The sequence below is a fragment of the Nanorana parkeri genome, unplaced genomic scaffold, assembly GCF_000935625.1.
Source record: "Nanorana parkeri isolate BGI_ZX_2015 unplaced genomic scaffold, ASM93562v1 scaffold1413, whole genome shotgun sequence".
Lineage (NCBI taxonomy): Eukaryota > Metazoa > Chordata > Amphibia > Anura > Dicroglossidae > Nanorana > Nanorana parkeri.
This window is the reverse complement of record NW_017307681.1, coordinates 222768-240902: the sequence shown is the minus strand read 5'-3', so window position 1 is coordinate 240902 and position 18135 is coordinate 222768. Positions and strand designations below refer to the sequence as shown.

The 18135-nt window shown below is 50.1% G+C and overlaps 1 protein-coding gene across 2 annotated transcripts in view; it reads left to right on the top strand.

Annotated features, from left to right (window-relative positions):
* SCARA3 (scavenger receptor class A member 3) overlaps nt 1-18135 on the top strand; it is a 45590-nt gene that overhangs the window by 18382 nt on the left and 9073 nt on the right. For both annotated transcript variants that reach the window (XM_018569865.1, XM_018569864.1), the window contains exons 3-5: nt 393-512; nt 6043-6141; nt 13403-14446. In XM_018569865.1, the coding sequence (XP_018425367.1) occupies nt 393-512; nt 6043-6141; nt 13403-14446 (1263 nt within the window). The remainder of the gene's footprint in view (nt 1-392; nt 513-6042; nt 6142-13402; nt 14447-18135) is intronic.

The following is an 18135-nucleotide window of genomic DNA, read 5'->3' as shown; positions in this document are numbered from 1 at the left end:
AGGACTCTGTGCAAGCCACTCGAGTTCTTCCACACCAAACTTTTGGCTTTGTACACAGGGGACAATCATGAAGAAGCAAAAACGTAACCAGACTTACCACAAAGTTGGAAGAGTTCAATTGTCTACAATGTCTTTGTATGATGTGCTATTAATAGGAACTTCACTGGAGGCACTTGAGCTCAATAATTTGGAAGGGGGGGTCCACAAATTTTGACCAAATAGGTAATTGCAGTGGTAAGGTGTCCACAAACGTATGGTCATATGTGGTACTATACCTAACTGCATGATGACGGCAGTCAAATCTGGCTGCTTTAGACCTTTGCTGGAGGCCTCAACCTTATTTCAAGACCTCCAAGAATGAAGAATAATGGGTTACTTTTTTTGATTTTAAGGTAGGACCCGGACCAACTGTGCAAGATGTCAGAGGAACCTGTCCCTGCAGATCTCAGTGAAAGTCCTCTATTGCTTCGTGGTCATTCTCATCATTGCTGTGGTTGTGCTGGCATCCCTAGGTAAGGTACAGTCAAGTCACCACCTGAAACTGAGTAGATAAAGTGTCTGTCTTTATGTATGCATTTCCCATGTTATAGGTCCGGGGTGTCAGCGTTCACCAGAGAAAACCATCCTCTTCACTCTGCACCAGAGCAGCTTACACTCTAATGTCCCCCCACAGTCACACACTATTATTATACATTTATATAGCTCTGCCATATACCACAGTGCAGTACAGAGAATACTGAGCCAGTCACATCAGTCTCTGTTAAGGTACAGTCAAGTCACCACCTGAAACTGAGTAGATAAAGTGTCTGTCTTTATGTATGCATTTCCCATGTTATAGGTCCGGGGTGTCAGCGTTCACCAGAGAAAACCATCCTCTTCACTCTGCACCAGAGCAGCTTACACTCTAATGTCCCCCCACAGTCACACACTATTATTATACATTTATATAGCTCTGCCATATACCACAGTGCAGTACAGAGAATACTGAGCCAGTCACATCAGTCTCTGTACAGAGGAGCTTACACTCTAATGTCCCCCCACAGTCAAACACTCAGATTGAAGATAAATGCTGATTCCTCAGTCATATTGCTATAAAATAAAACATCTGTCCTGACATAAAGGCCGGATGTTGCTTTGCACATTACATCATCATCACATAGGATTGCTATTTTTAAGTAATGTCCCATTTCAGCTGAATATAAATACATAGGAGGCATGCGGGCTCCTCCGCTCCCCCGTCACTCCTATGAATTGATCAGTGCAAGGAGCAAATCCAGCAACCCACAGCAGCCAATCAGAATTCAATTTATTAAAGCCAAACCAACACGTAGCACATTGATTGGTTGTTAGATGTCCAGCTCTTTACACCTTGCTCTGTGCTTTATTATGCAGGGGATGAGACCACAGAGATTTGCGGGGGGATGAAATCACAGAGCCCTGCGGGGGATGAGACCACAGAGCTCTGCGGGGGATGAAATCACAGAGCCCTGCAGAGGATGAAACCACAGAGCTCTGTGGGGAGAAGAAACCACAGAGATCTGCGGGGGGATGAAACCACAGAGCTCTGCAAGGGATGAAACTACAGAGATTTGCGGGGGGATGCAACCACAGAGCTCTGCGAAGGATGAAACTACAGAGCTCTGCGGGGGATGAAACCACAGAGCTCTGCAAGGGATGAAATCACAGAGTCCTGCGGTGGATGAAACCACAGAGCTCTGCGGGGGATGAAACCACGGAGATCTGCAAGGGATGAAACCACAGAGCTCTGCGGGGGATGAAACCACGGAGATCTGCGAGGGATGAAACCACAGAGCCCTGCGGGGATGAAACCACAGAGCTCTGCGGGGGAGGAAACCACAGAGCTCTGCGGGGGATGAAACCACAGAGCCCTGCGGGGGAGGAAACCACAGAGCTCTGTGGGGGAGGAAACCACAGAGCTCTGTGGGGGAGGAAACCACAGAGCTCTGCGGGGGATGAAACCACAGAGCCCTGCGGGGGATGAAACCACAGAGATCTGCGGAGGATGAAACCGCAGAGCCCTGCGGAGGATGAAACCACAGAGCTCTGCGGGGGATGAAACCACAGAGCTCTGCGGAGGATGAAACCACAGAGCTCTGCTGCGGGGGATGAAACCATAGAGATCTGCGGGGGATGAAACCACAGAGATCTGCGGAGGATGAAACCGCAGAGCCCTGCGGAGGATGAAACCACAGAGCTCTGCTGCGGGGGATGAAACCATAGAGATCTGCGGGGGATGGAACCATAGAGATCTGCGGGGGATGAAACCACAGAGATCTGCGGAGGATGAAACCGCAGAGCCCTGCGGAGGATGAAACCACAGAGCTCTGCTGCGGGGGATGAAACCATAGAGATCTGCGGGGGATGGAACCATAGAGATCTGCGGGGGATGAAACCACAGAGATCTGCGGAGGATGAAACCGCAGAGCCCTGCGGAGGATGAAACCACAGAGCTCTGCTGCGGGGGATGAAACCATAGAGATCTGCGGGGGATGGAACCATAGAGATCTGCGGGGGATGAAACCACAGAGATCTGCGGAGGATGAAACCGCAGAGCCCTGCGGAGGATGAAACCACAGAGCTCTGCTGCGGGGGATGAAACCATAGAGATCTGCGGGGGATGGAACCATAGAGATCTGCGGGGGATGAAACCACAGAGATCTGCGGAGGATGAAACCGCAGAGCCCTGCGGAGGATGAAACCACAGAGCTCTGCTGCGGGGGATGAAACCATAGAGATCTGCGGGGGATGGAACCATAGAGATCTGCGGGGGATGAAACCACAGAGATCTGCGGAGGATGAAACCGCAGAGCCCTGCGGAGGATGAAACCACAGAGCTCTGCTGCGGGGGATGAAACCATAGAGATCTGCGGGGGATGGAACCATAGAGATCTGCGGGGGATGAAACCACAGAGATCTGCGGAGGATGAAACCGCAGAGCCCTGCGGAGGATGAAACCACAGAGCTCTGCTGCGGGGGATGAAACCATAGAGATCTGCGGGGGATGGAACCATAGAGATCTGCGGGGGATGAAACCACAGAGCTCTGCGGGGATGAAACCACAGAGCGGAAGGTGGACTCCATTGCAATTGTAAAACTTAGCTTGGCTTCCCGCCACCATGCCAAGGGTAATTGTCAGGACAGCAGAGGGATGGACGCACGTCCCGCAGCACACAAATCAGAGCAATGCAGCATTGGGGGGTGGGGGGAGGGGCGTTCTTTAAGATATGTTGAAATCTGTTATTGGATTTCGCCGGAAGCGACTTTACGAGAAGTTTCTTCATCTGTGACGGAAGACACAACGTCTCATCCGAGAAGTAAACATTACGAATAGACGACCTTCCAGTCATCCGCGTTCTCCTCCCAGATATTCCTAACAACAAAATGTAATGAAAGTGATCTGGCCCGTGAGCGCGGATATAAATCATTAGGACGCCGCGGCGGTCACATGTGTGCCGGTGCCTGGAGGAATGCGGGAGGAGGGGCCGTCCACTGGAGAGCAATACAGGAAGTCCGACTCGTCATAACTTTATTCGCACAACTTCCTTTTTTATCTTTATAACGATCAGATTTCTTAAAGCCAAAAACTGAACTTCAATGTAGCTAAAAACATTCCAAGTCCATCCACACGCAGTCCTCAATCCCATCCACACGCAGTCCTCAATCTCTGACAGTTCATTTATAAATGGCAGCCACAGCCTGAGTAGAAAAGCCTGTCCACTGCCAGCATACTGCTCTGTGAGGAAGCAGCGGCCTCTCTGCACCAGTCCAACACACCCCAAGCTGAGCCAGCACTAGAGCTAGCCAATCAGTTGGTAGCAAGAGCTTCGCTGGTTGGAGAGCTTCGTGTTTAATAGACATGGGCATTCGGTTTGAGTATATCTTGGTATACACCAACATGGCGGCGCCCAAACATACGGGTCCTGCCACAACACAGTGGCCGACGTGGCCGACGCTCGTTCTGGATTTTCAGTGTGACATCAGACGCTGAGCGCACGGTGGTCGCATTAGCCGCCGGCGCATTCTGTGCAGACATGCCGCCATCTTTGAGTATATCTTGGTATACATCAAGATGGCAATGCCCGAACATACGGGAGCTGCCACCTTGGTGCATACCAAAATGCACTCAAAGGTGGCGGCGCGCAAACGCAGAACACGCCGACGGCCGCCGCTCGTTCTGCATTTTTAATGTGACGTCACATGCTGAACGTGCGGTTGCCATACCGGCCGCTAATTGCATTTTCAGTGTGCGGTTTCATTTGTTTCGTCAGAAAGCGTTTTTTCCCCCCCCGGTGCGCATGTGTAATGTTTATTAGGGTGTGTGTTGAACCTCTGCAGAGAGGTCTCTCTCTCATTTTCAAATCTCACCTGAGCAAACTGTAGAGAGATGCTGATTGGTTGCCATGGGCACCCAGTGGTCAGCAGAGGTGGCGAGGATGTGTTCTTTCGTGTGATGCTTGAGGCAGGGTGCTGTCATGTTTCCAGGAGCCTCCCACCACACCGGATCTTATTACGGAGAATAGGCCAGCAGGAGGACCCGGGGATGAGGTCACTGGGTCTCAATAGAGGTATTTCTATTACAATTTTAATTGCATGTTAAAGGAGAACTATGAGGGGAGTGCTTTTAACTACAATGAGACTGTCACAGGTCGGCTCAGTAGATCGGGAGGTGAGGGAACACATACCGGCGTTCGAGTGGGCGGGTACAGCTGGCTCTGCCTCTAGATAGGCAGAGCCAGCTGTCACTCACGCAGCTGGGCGGATCTCGACATCGTTGTCGGGATCCGCTCCGGCTGCGGCGTCTCAGTATACCGCGAGGTGTAGCTCCCTACATACTGAGCTTAGGGTGACGGGAGGACGCTAGTTTTTGCCCTCCCGTTACCCTAAGGAGAACTATGGGGAAAAGACTTAACCCCATAGTTCTCCTTTAATGAAGAGAAGGTATTCTATGTACATTACACTTCTGGCTGCTGAGAACATGACGGCTACTAAGGGGGTTATTCACAAAGCGCGAAGGCAGCCGAGTGGATAGCCGAGCTGTAGTGAAGTGACCCGAACACGCTCTGCTGAGCGGAAGTGCAGGAGGACTTCGACTTCAACATCTGGATCGGCTGAGCCGAAGCTCCGGCAGATCGCTCGCTGCCATTCGCCCCAATTCTCATAGGGGGCCGAACGGCAGTCAGTGAATAGCCGAATGCTGCCGAGCGTCATGCGGCTCTGCTCGGTACCTCCGTGGTACCGACCAGAATAACAAATCAATGAAAATAGTTTTCAAAAAAGTGGAAAAAAATATTTTTTTTAAATGTAAATACATATTAAATAAAAAAAAAATAAAGATTAAAAAACAAACCAAACAATTAGGCGGAGCTAGCAGTGACAGCTAGCTCCGCCCAACTGTTTCCTATTAGCCGGCACCTGCTAGAGTCTTCTAGCAGGTCTTCTAGCAGGTCCCGGCCAATGAATAACAACTGGGCGGAGCCGGCCACGACGTCACGGCCCAGTTGTTATTGTTTAATGACAGATCAGCGTCCCCGGGTCATTTGGGGACGCTGATCTGTCATTACAACTGGGCGGAGCCAGCCATGAGATCACGGCTGGCTCCACCCAGCTGTCATTTGCGGGGCGGCAAAGGCCGTCCTTCCCGCTTCTGCTGACACTTAGGTTCAGAGGAGCCGATATGCATATGCCTTCGGCACGGCCGCCTTCAGCTGCTGTATGGGCTATAGTGAATATAGTGAATAGCCCGTACAGCAGCCCACTGAACCGAAGGGCTCCGGACGGCCGAAGAGAGCCGAAGGATCAGCTGAAGCTACTGTTGGATCCTTCGGCTCCTCTGTGAATAACCCTTCAAGTGTGCCGTCCTTGATGATGTTGAGTATCAGGAGAGTGTGAATCAGTCAGCCAATAAAGTGTATGACTTAAACTCCCAACCTTCTGCAGATAGGAATGAGAACGTCTTATAACAACAACCTTTTCATACGATTCCCTCAAAGTGACTCTGGAATTTCCATGATTTCCCCGCAGTTTTTCGGAAAGTCAATTCCCTCTACGATGACTTCAGCTTGGCAAAGTCCAGTTACGAGAAGAAGATTGTCTCGGTGCAAGTTGACCTCCAGGAACTCGGTAAATATTTCCCTCCGAGCAGAGAGTTTGTGAGATCCTCCAGAGACAGGACCCGTGACTTCGGCCTGATTTGGGCGACAACTTTTGTATCTTTGGGTCAGGCTGATGTGAACCGTTCTTCCTTTAGTGAATACATACCTCCCAGCTCTCTGAGAGGAGATAGAGGGACACCTTCCTGCACAATGCATTTGGGCAATGGACACACCCCTGAGGACCATTAGGAATTTTAGGCCAAAAATGATTGGTTGATCCCAGAATTGTTTGTTTTTCACCATTACTTTTCCTTTGTATTGGATTTTCGGAGCAAACAAGATAATTAGGAGATAAGATGAAGGTTTTGGTGCAGAATAACACTTTTGGTAGTTCAATAGAATAGAACCTTCTCATAGATGTACATAAGACCAAATAGAGGGACAACTGTGGAGGAAAGAGGGACTAGAGGGATTTGGTTCCAGAAGAGGGACAGTTGGGTGGTATAGTGCATGACCAATCAGACACAACTCCTGGTTCCATCACCCTTGTTAAGTCCCCCCCCCCCATAGTGGGCGACCAATCAGACACAACTCCTGGTTCCATCACCCTTGTTAAGTCCCCCCCCCCATAGTGGGCGACCAATCAGACACAACTCCTGGTTCCATCACCCTTGTTAAGCCCCTCCCATAGTGGGCGATCAATCAGACACAACGCCTAGTTACATCACCCTTGCTCCTCCCCCTTCCTTGGCATAGGTATATTATGAAAACGCAGCCTCATGTCTGTATTGCACATTGTTTCTCCTTCAGGCTTCCTTTTCTTAAAGTGGAACATTCCGTGACCCGTAGCAATAGATTCCGGACCCAATATGAGGCTGCAGTGTCATTTGTTCAAATCAGTTGAACGTTGTATTATTGAAAGTCCTCCTTGAGCTCCAGTCAATAATTATGCCCGGGCTGAGATGACGCCATCAGTCTGCTGCAGGCTGGAGGAAGCATTTCCTCAGTCTCCCCTCCCCCGGTGATCAGTCTGCTGCAGGCAGGAAGAAGCATTTCCTCAGTCTCCCCTCCCCCTGTGACCACCCTGCAATGTACACAAAACACCCACCCAGCACGGTCATTGGCATGACTGCATTATCTTTGATCCGGCATCTCAGTCCGGGATGTAGAAGCTGATCCTGACCATTCATAGTCCACTGAGCAGGCTGGAGGTATAAAAGGGACACAGGAAGCTGTGGAGCAGCAGATTGTTAGTGCCGCCCCCTGATGTATACATTATGGCAAGGTTGAGCAAACGATGAGACTGGCCAAACAGAATTACAAATATTCCGGCAGCTAAAGCAGTTCACATGTCTCAGCCGCTGGCCCGGAGTCCGGCTTTAACAAGACACCGGGTAATGCGGTATCTTTGGTATTGTCACACCATGAAATCCGGGCGGTATGAGCTGTAGTTCCCCTTTAACAATGACTGGGATCTGGTCCCCTGCGACAGACGGACTTCCTCCCTTCCCTGGAAACATCGCACCGCACTGCCGCCGTAAACATGTTTATTGGGCTGAGTCTGTACTTGGCCCTCGCGGTGCAATCCTCCGGAGGGGGTGACCTAATAGCTGTCAGATATTGACCGTTAGTTATAATTGTGAAGAAAATGATTTCCTCTGCGCGCAGCTGCGATCCTTCCCCGCCGAGCAGAACGCACTGAACCCTGAACGACGAGCGAAACTCGGCCCGCTTTAACCCCTTCACGACCAGAGAGGACGAGGAAGCCTGGGTGCCCACGGCGATAGGAATTCCTGCCGCCCCCTCAGCTCCCTGCCGGCCGGGCTACGGTTGGCCTTGTGGGAAATCCTTCCCTGGGTGCGAGCCTTTCATAAGTAATCCTGCACAGGTATGATCACTTCGAGGGAGCCAGTCGGGAAAGCATCCGGACCTCCGATCTTATAACAGCGCCGTTGTTCTATCGAAAAGTTCCAACTTGTCGACCGCTCCAACTGGTGACGTCACATCCCGTGCCCGCCAGTAGGAGATATACAGCAGATGGCGCTGGTGCGCATGCCCGGGAAATCCTTGTCGAATTGTCTACCTATTGCCACAGCGCCTGAGCGTATATTACAGAAATCCCTGATGATAGTGCTAGGTCTTATTTTCGGGGAAACACGGTATCCACTTCTATAACCTACTGCAGTTATATTTGTCCCAGGTTATAGAAGCCGACAGCTGCGCAGGCGCAGTGGTTATTGCCTCATGGGATTCTATAACCTAGACAAAGGTTACATTATGTTACGCGGCCGCACAATGCTTTCTACAACCACAGTTGCCACTGCGCCTGCGCAGCTGTCGGCTTCTATAACCTAGGACAGATATAAGTTTGTCCTAGGTTACAGAATCCGATGAGCCGCTAGCCGCGCAGGCGCAATAGTTAGACAGTTCGACAAGGTTTTTCTGCTCATGCGCACTAGCTCCATCTGCTGTACATCTACTGGCGGTCACCGGATGTGACTTCACCAGCCGGAGAGGTCGACAAGTCGGAGCTTTTGATAGAACACCGTCTTTCCTCTGCGAGTTGCTGTTTGTGCTGTTTTTTGGTTGTATTTTCTCCCTGTCAGAGTAGAACTGGCAGCCGAGTGATGTAAGGTAACCCTCGGAGCAGTGGCGTAACAATCACCATAGCGACCCAGGCGACACAGTGGGGCCCGGCCAGATGCCGTGCGGGCCGCCTGGGTCGCTATGGGATCCTCTGCTGGCGGCTTTCACTGGCTACTGAAGACGAACACGCTAACTGTTCAGATCACTGACAGTAATCTGTGCAGCAGCAGCGCGTTCCTCTCCACAGAGTCAATAATGAGAGCCAGCCGCGGCAGTGGAGGAGGGGGCGGGGCCCGTGGTTGGCAGCAGGGGAGGAGGCGGGGCCTGGTGATGAAGAAGAAGGCGGGCCCTGCGACAGAGGAGGCGGGCCCATCAGCAACCGTGGAGGAAGAGGAGGCGGACAGGTAAGGAGTGTGACCAGCCCACCTGAGGGTGACCCTGCAGAGCCCACCGTAGAGAGTCTATGGTGGGCTCTGCAGGGTCACCCTCAGGTGGGATCTCAAGTGGGCTCGGCAAGGGGTATAACTAGAAATCACGGGGCCCAATACAAAATTTTGCTATGGGGCCCTGTGATTTCTAGTTACGCCCTTGCCTCGGAGGCTGACCCGTCGCCTACACCAGCTTTGGGCTGATAACCGATACTCTCTCTCTCTCTCTCTCTGTTTTCAATGCTGTAAATGAGCCTGAAAAGGTTAATTTCCCAGTGATAACATTCACAGATCCACGTTTAAAAAACAAAAACAAAACCCCTAAAATTTGCCTTTAAACATCATCTTGGAACATAAATGTGTCCAGACTGAGGCCTCGTTGTTCTGTCAGCACTGGGCTCTCCGACCAGGAATATCCCACATCCTGTTTGTACATGGCGTCATGTGGGAGCTATAAATGGACTCAGACAGCGCGGGACGACCACAAGAGGCCGGCGAGGGATAAACAGGGAACGGGCCGGCTGGAAATAATGACGTTAATGAGCTCATTAGAAGGTCCCGCGTTGTGCTTTGTAACAATATTCGGGAGTGAGATTCAATAAACATCGGTAATTAGGAAAATAAATAGTCTGAGGACTGCAGAGGACGCGGTTCAATCCGGACGACTGAAGGGGGACGTAAGAAGAACTCCCATCATGACTGGTCACATCGGAAGGGGTGAGATAACCCCAACGCCCATCTCTGGGGACAACCAAAGTAGTGGGGCTGCTCCTGCACTGCAAGGGTTAAATGCTGGTTTAGGTCTAGGGCAGTGGTGTAACAATCGCCATGGGGCCCGGCCAGATGCCGTGCGGGCCGCCTGGTTTCGCTATGGCATCCTCTGCTGGTGGCTTTCACTGGCGGCTGTGAGAAGAATGCGCTGCTGTTCAGATCACTGACCGTAATCTGTGCCGCAGCGCGTCCTTCTCACAGCCGCTGCGGAGTTAATGAGAGTTAGCAGCGGCGGTGGAGCAGGCTTTGCCCGGCAGTGGAGGAGGAGGCGGGGCCCTTGGTCGGCAGCAGTGGAGGAGGCGGGGCCCTGTGACGGAGAAGGAGGCGGGCCCGGCGACGGAGGAGGAGGCGGGGCCCATCAGCGATCGTGCAGGAGGAAGAGGCGGACAGGTAAGGAGTGTGACCAGCCCACCTGAGGGTGACCCTGCAGAGCCCACCATAGAGAGCCTATGGTGGGTTCTGCAGGGTCACTCTCAGGTGGGCTGTTTGGTATATCAGGTGGGCTCTGCAAGGGGCATAACTAGAAGTCACAGGGCCCCATACAAAATTTTGCTATGGGGCCCTGTGATTTCTAGTTACGCCCCTGGTCTAGGGGTACATGAGGAAAGCAGTTTGACTCACCTGATCCCCGCTCCCCCAGGGGTGAAAACTGAACTTGTCTCCTCCACACTCCCGCTTGTAGACAATCCCAACGGGGGCCCTGCATTGTATTTGATAGGCATGTAGGTTTTGTTTTCCTTCGAATTGAAATTTGGATTCATTTCTCTCCGTTCAGATACATCCGAGTTTCCCAATTCAAATTTTGGATACATTCGAATTTTAGAATTTGAACAAATCCCAAAAAAAGTTTCATGAATTTCGGCCGAATTTCCAAATATCCAATTCTAATGGCCAGTACTGATTATGAGGACCATTACGGACTAAGATGACCAGTACGTACTAAGAGGACCATTACGGACTAAGATGACCAGTACGGACTAAGATGACCAGTACGGACTAAGATGACCAGTACGGACTAAGATGACCAGTACGGACTAAGAGGACCAGTACGGACTAAGATGACCAGTACGGACTAAGATGACCAGTAGGGACTAAGTGGACCAGTACGGACTAAGAGGACCAGTACGGACTAAGATGACCAGTACTGACTAAGATGACCAGTATGGACTAAGAGGACCAGTACGGACTAAGAGGACCAGTACGGACTAAAATGACCAGTATGGACTAAGAGGACCAGTACTGACTAAGAGGACCAGTACGGACTAAGAGGACCAGTACGGACTAAGATGACCAGTACGGACTAAGAGGACCAGTACGGACTAAGATGACCAGTACGGACTAAGATGACCAGTACGGACTAAGAGGACCAGTAGGGACTAAGTGGACCAGTACGGACTAAGGGGACCAGTACGGACTAAGAGGACCAGTACGGACTAAGATGACCAGTACAGACTAAAAGGACCAGTACGGACTAAGAGGACCAGTACGGACTAAGAGGACCAGTACGGACTAAGAGGACCAGTACGGACTAAGAGGACCAGTACAGACTAAAATTACCAATATGGACTAAGAGGACCAGTTTGGAGTGGATTAAAATGACCAGTAAGCACTAAGGTGACCAGGGACCAGGAAGGGAGAGGAAGGAGCTTTGCCCAAAGATAATCTCTATAACGTCCAGTACCAACCTAACCTAGTCTGCAACCGCCCCTCCTCTGTGTATATGAACATGTACAGAGTCTCTGTAAGCAATGATTGTAATATGTACTCTGTAGGTGATCATTATATATATTCAACCCAACAGCAGCCAGAATTTAGTTAGACAACAGTTGGGAAGGGTCAGACCTTTGCGTTGTGGTTTTTGTAATTTTTGTCTTCTTTTTTAGGGCTAAAAAATAAAAAGAAAAGGATTTTTTTTTTGTTACAGGTTCGGAGCTCCAGGCTATTTTTTAGGCTTGCTAGTTTATCAATAACTACACAATGGTTGTTTACAGAGCCCAGTAGCTAAAACTCAATCTATATAGAGTTTCAATCAGAGAGAGGCAGACTGAAGGCAGAGATGTCTTGCTGTCTGTGTTTGTTTTGTGGAGATTTCCCCGACGCTTTCTGTGCCCGGTAAATAGACAGGAAGTGAAGAGAAATCTCCCAAATGGGAACACCAAAACCAACAAAGAGTTTCTAACCATTTTAGACCCTATGCAAATCCGATAGAAAGGTGTTCAGGGGAGTTGACATTTAAGAACACAGAATTGGGAAATTAACGACAAATTAACATGTGTGTCTAGCCAATAACTTTTTAATTTTTTTTTTTGGGATAGATGGGGAAGGAATGCGACAATTCGCTATATGTGAACGGGGCCTAAGGGTCACGGGAGGACATAAACCAGCCCAGCCCAAAGCTCAGTATATATACTGTGACGCCGCAGCCGGGACGGATCCCGACATGAAGATTTTATGTGTGTATGGTCGGCTTAAGAGCAAGCCTGGGATGGCAGTAGAGGTCCAACATGGGTTCTGATTTTTCCCCACTTTGTCCAGAACTAAAAATATGTACTGGGTAGACACACAAGTGGAACTAAACCCCCCAATCCTCCTATACTCTTAGGACAGCCCCATCTTGGCCTCTATTTGGATCTGCAGTTGCCATCATGCTGCACATTTGAGCCGCCATTTTTAGGTCTTCAAGGATTGGACATTCAGTTGAGAGCTGACATAAGCACGTAGCACAGTTATCACCAATCGAGGCACACGTTGAGTTCAGCGTACACCGCGCATGCTCTAGTAGGCAGAATGTAAATGAATACCCTCCAGAAAAGGGGTAGGCAAACTCCATCCCTCCAGCTCTGGTGGACCCACAAATCCCATGAGGCATTGCGAGATTCTCACAGCCACAGACATGACTCCCAGAGAGGGAGATGCCTCATGGGATTTGTAGTTTCACCACAGCTGGAGGGCCAGAGTTTGGCTACCCCTGCTCCAGAATATAACATTGGTGTGATTTACTAACATTTGGTCTTTGGGTTTTCTGTTGTTAAGTTACATAGGTGGGTTCAGTTCTGCTTTAAGGCCGGTTGTCCCTGAGCGCCCCATCCGAAAATGACCACGTGACATAACTTCCTACAGCAAATTTTCCAATGGCATCAAACGTCCATTGGGGCCGGAGTTTGGCTACCCCCTGCTCCAGAATATAACATTGGCGTGATTTACTGGGCTCTGGGCTTTCTTTTAGTAAGTTACATTGGTGGGTTCAGTTCCGCTTTAAGGCCGGTTGTCCCTGAGCGCCCCATCCTAACCATGTGACCATGTGACATAACTTCCTACAGCAAATTTTCCAATGGCATCAAACGTCCATTAACATTAATCATGGATGTGTTTATGACGAATAGAGAGTCCCTGTGCTCAGCCCTATGGCATGTTGACTGTTATTTGCATTTGTGCCATTAGAGATCATTTAATGACTTTATTTCTCTCCTCCCATTTCACCAACTCATTTCTCTTGGTCATCAGACATGAAATCCGTCGGGAACTGCTCGCACTGCCATGACGCCACCTTCCTGGGTCAGGAAATCAGGAAACTTCACGGGGAACTGGAAGAGATCCAGAAGATGCTTTTGGCCCAGGAGGCGCAGTTGGTCGAGTCATCCAAAAACCATCAGTCCCTCCTGTCAGCCAATGACAAGCTAGATAACCAGGTCGAGAGAAGCAACTTCTCCCTCCTCCAGGTCAATCAGACTTTAGGAACTTTCCTGTCCCAGGTTAAAGGGTGGCAGACCGCAGCGACGGACTTGGAGACCTCGGTGAAGAACTTGGTCCAGGAGCGCTATGACATTACCGCTGCCGTACAGCAGATCAATTTCACCTTGGGTCAGACGTCGGACTGGATACAAGTCATCCAAAGGAAAACCGACGAGGAGACGCTAACGTTGCAAAAAATTGTGTCTGACTGGCAGAATTACAGCAAAGTTTTCGGAGGGTTTAAATCAACTTCGGTCAAAACCATCGACTTGGTGAGAAGCATCCAGAGTAGCATCGCTGCCACCGCGCAGCGCATCACCCTTAACACGGAGGTCATGCACGATCTGGTCCTACAAGTGATGGGCCTTCAGCTGCAACTGGACAACATCACAGCTTTCGTTGATGACCATGAGGAAAACATGGCCGACCTCCAGTACCATTCAAAGTACACCCAAAATAGGACAGTTGAGCGCTTCGAGAGCCTGGAGGGCAGGATGTTCTCCCATGAAACGGAAATTGGCACCATATTCACCAATATCAATGCAACCGATAACCACGTGCACAGTATGTTGAAATATCTTGACGACGTGCGACTTTCTTGCACCCACGGCTTCCACTCGCACGCTGAGGAGTTGTACGTTCTCAACAAGTCGGTCAGCCTGGTGCAGGACACCGCAGATTTTCTCAGAGAGAGGTTCAGCGTGATGAATGTTCAGCTAGATTTTGATGTTCGGAATCTGTCCATGATCATGGAGGAAATGAAATTGGTGGATACCAGACACGGGGAGATTCTCCAGAAAGTCACCATGGTGCAAGGTAAGACTTAACATGTATGATACAGATACAGATTTCCCCAGTACATTCACACTTACCCGTGGTATATCCCTTTAAATATGTTTCACTGGAGCCATTTTTTAAAATGTATTTTATTGTTTATCCGATTAACCGATTAATCGAACTTAATAATCGGCTAACTAATCGATTTTGAAAATAATCGTTAGCTGCAGCTCTATTGCACATACAGAAAAATGATTGATTTGTCCGAAAGTCTTTGTGCTTCTAACTTCCTGTTCGTGCTGACAACACAGTGCTTTTGCTGGACCAAAATTCGGGGTTGCTGTCAGGGGCGTAACTAGAAATCACGGGGCCCCATAGCAAAATTTTGTATGGGGCCCCGTGATTTCTAGTTATACCCCTTGCAGAGCCCACTCGAGATCCCACCTGAGGGTGAACTTGCAGAGCCCATAATAGACTCTCTACGGTGGGCTCTGCAGGGTCACCCTCAGGTGGGCAGGTCGCACTCCTTACCTGTCCGCCTCCTCTTTGTCCACGGTCGCTGATGGGCCCCGCCTCCTCCTCCGTCGCCGGGCCCGACTCCTTCTTCGTCACCGGGCCCCGCCTCCTCCCCTGCTGCCGACCACGGGCTCCACCGCTGCTGCTGGCTCTCATTGACTCTGTGGAGAGGAACGCGCCGCTGCACAGATTACTGTCAGTGATCTGAACAGCGGCGTGTTCGTCTCCAGCCACCAGTGACAGCCGCCAGCAGAGGATCCCATAGCAACCCAGGCAGCCCGCATGGCATCTGGCCGGGCCCCACTGTGCCCCGGGCCCCATAGCAGCCGATTGGGTCGCTATGGTGATTGTTACGCCACTGGTTGCTGTCAGAAACCACGTACCTTAGAGGAGTTTGAGTTGACGAGGAAGGCCTCTCTTGCAGCTCAAGTCCGAGAACCCCTGGAGGTGGAACAGGTGCACTAGGACAGGGAAGGCACGAGTGCCTGTAGCAGCGAAGTCCAAGACAAGCAAGATCCGTAACAGTCGAGCAGCGAGGTACCAGGACAGTAGACAAGGCGTAGTCAGGGACTGACAGGATCAGCAACTTGTGGACAGCGAGGGACAGAGCAGCAGACAGGAGCATAGTCAGAAAACAAGCCGAGGTCGAGGGGATCCAGAAGAGCAGCAGAATGGATACGGGTCAAACACCAGGAGATCAGAGTCAAGATGCTGGGTTCAGGTTACAGGAACAGGAAACAGCTGAAGACTAGTCAGCACTGGAGGTTGTAATGTCACAGCCTTAAATGGTCCGTTTAGCGTGAAAATCCGCAACACGGGCATGCGCACGTCAGCGCACACGCCGTGAGATGCACGCCAACTATGAACACGCACATGCGCAGGTGCTCGTGCAGAATTCTGATCGTAAGGGCCAAGCCTGGCTTCCTGACAGTAGCGTTGTCAGCCCTGCCTGCTGGACTACAGATCTCTATCCGGGCCTCTCTGTGTTTCACTCCATGCATACATTGATTTCTTCTTCAGGTAAAGAAATGCTGCTGCCATGAATCATAGAAACTGAGCTAATAGTAATTGGGCTTCCTGCCCGGAAGGTCCACTTTAAATTTGGGTAATGCCTGGATATACCACTTAAGAGCTGACCAAAAAATTCGATTTCTAAATCTTTGGAATCCACTACAGTAGTTTTTGCCTTTGCCCCTCCCACACGGCTATAATAAAAGGTGTCACAGTTGAGTTTCTCAGCTATATGTTTATTTCCCCATTACTGAGAACTGTCATCTCATGACAAGAGAGCATGGAGCCGGCCTCCCGGCCAATCAGAAAGCAGGGCGTCGCGTCATTACACGGCGCCCGGCTTCCTGATTGGCCGGCTAGACGGCTCTGGCTGGGTACCGGACGAAGGCCGCGTTCTCGTTAGAGAGGCCTCGGGGGATGACAGGCTGCACATACTAAGGTAAGAGGGGACTTTCTTGTTAATCGGGAAGCCGGGTGGCGACTCTTTACACGCTGCCCGGCTTCTCGGCTAATCAGGAAGCCAGGTGGCGAGTCATTACACGCCACCTGACTTCCTGAATGGGACTTCCGTTACTCGGTAATTGGTATCGGCGAGTACCGGAAAAAAATTATCAGTACTCGTACTCTGTACCAAAATACCGGTATCGGTGCATCCCTACTGAGAACCCATGAGTGGAGTAGAACACCATCATTTGTAATGGCCCCAGAACCAAGATTTTTTTTGCTGGGGGTGCTACAGAACTACACGTCCATCTCCCCACCATTTTTGTTACAATACGCGGTACAACGACGGCTAAACGAGAGATAAACCCTTTATTTTGTGAATAGATGATGGAAGAAATTACATAAATGCTTTCCGTTTTACAAAGGGAACACTGCAGACATCCCAACTCTCCCGGACATTCCGGGAGTCTCCCGCTATTAGATAGCGGCTCCCGGACGCCCGGGAGAGAAACACTTTGTCCCGGAAAGGTTTACTCTGCTTAATCTAGGAGCCATAAGGGTTCATTCACACTAGAAACGGCCGTATCGCTCAGCTCCCGGGAAGGACAGGTGATGCGTGTGGTTAGTACGCAGCCCCCGTCCTTCTCTATGGGACTATGCAGCCATACACCGCCCTACGCTCACCTCAAGTGTAGGTCTAACACACTACTAGCACTGTACAAGTACTGTACAGGTAACACAAACAGTTTCTCCCTCATAAAGCTGTCAGCTGCCACTGACTAACTCCAACACACACTAACAAAAAGATGCTGGGAGAGCTGACTTTTATAGGGAGGGGGCCGGCACATTTTTAATTTGACCATAATTCTTCACCTGACCAGAGTTGGGAGGTCAGGCAAAGTATTATAGAGTTCGCTGTCGGTGCCTGGGTGAACTTGCCCATAGGTTCACCCTTTGAGCGACCATGTAAAGTTCAACTCGAACCCAGCTCGGTGGCGAACGTGAACCTCATGCCTATTGGGAAGTATGGGAAAGGTGCCACTTTTCATGTTTGCTGCATTGTGTCTCAAAGTTTGCAGCCTATTCCAGAGTTCCGGCACTGTAAAGGTGCTACACATTGTTTCCTGCTGCTGGCCAATTTCTAATGTTTGCTGCCAAACATTACATTGGCTTCTTTGTACCTTATTACCAATAAAGAGAATTCGCTTTGCCCCTCTTAATATCCCGTACATGGGACATCATACTATTGCTCCAACAGAGGAGACAGTACGACTGTTATATAGACAGCTCTATAGGTATTGTGTAGGGGATTCTGCACTGAAGATAGTTCTTGAGAAGTGAGAAGCAAAGGCATAGCAATACTCCAAGTAATACACCTTGCCCATTTCATGCCCTAATAAAATGCACTAAAACGTGACTTAGTTGGAAGGGCAAGGCCACAGTTTTATTTCCATTTCCCAAAAATGGCAAACAAACTCATAACTTGCAGTCGTCAACAAAAAAAACCTATGCCATCCACATAACAGAAAATGGTTTCAAGACATGTCCTAACCATACATTCAGGGCACACATTCAGCTAACCATGGCCCACTGAGCTCATCAATTAGAGACTACTTCACTGCTGTCAAGGTTCAGGTGAAAGGGTGAAAAAATCTTCAGGAGGCTGTAAATCATCCATTGGCTTGATGAGGCTTCAGTTGAATGACCTGTTCTTGCACCCACAATTAGTTCCCCACTTATAAATCAACTCCCCCCCC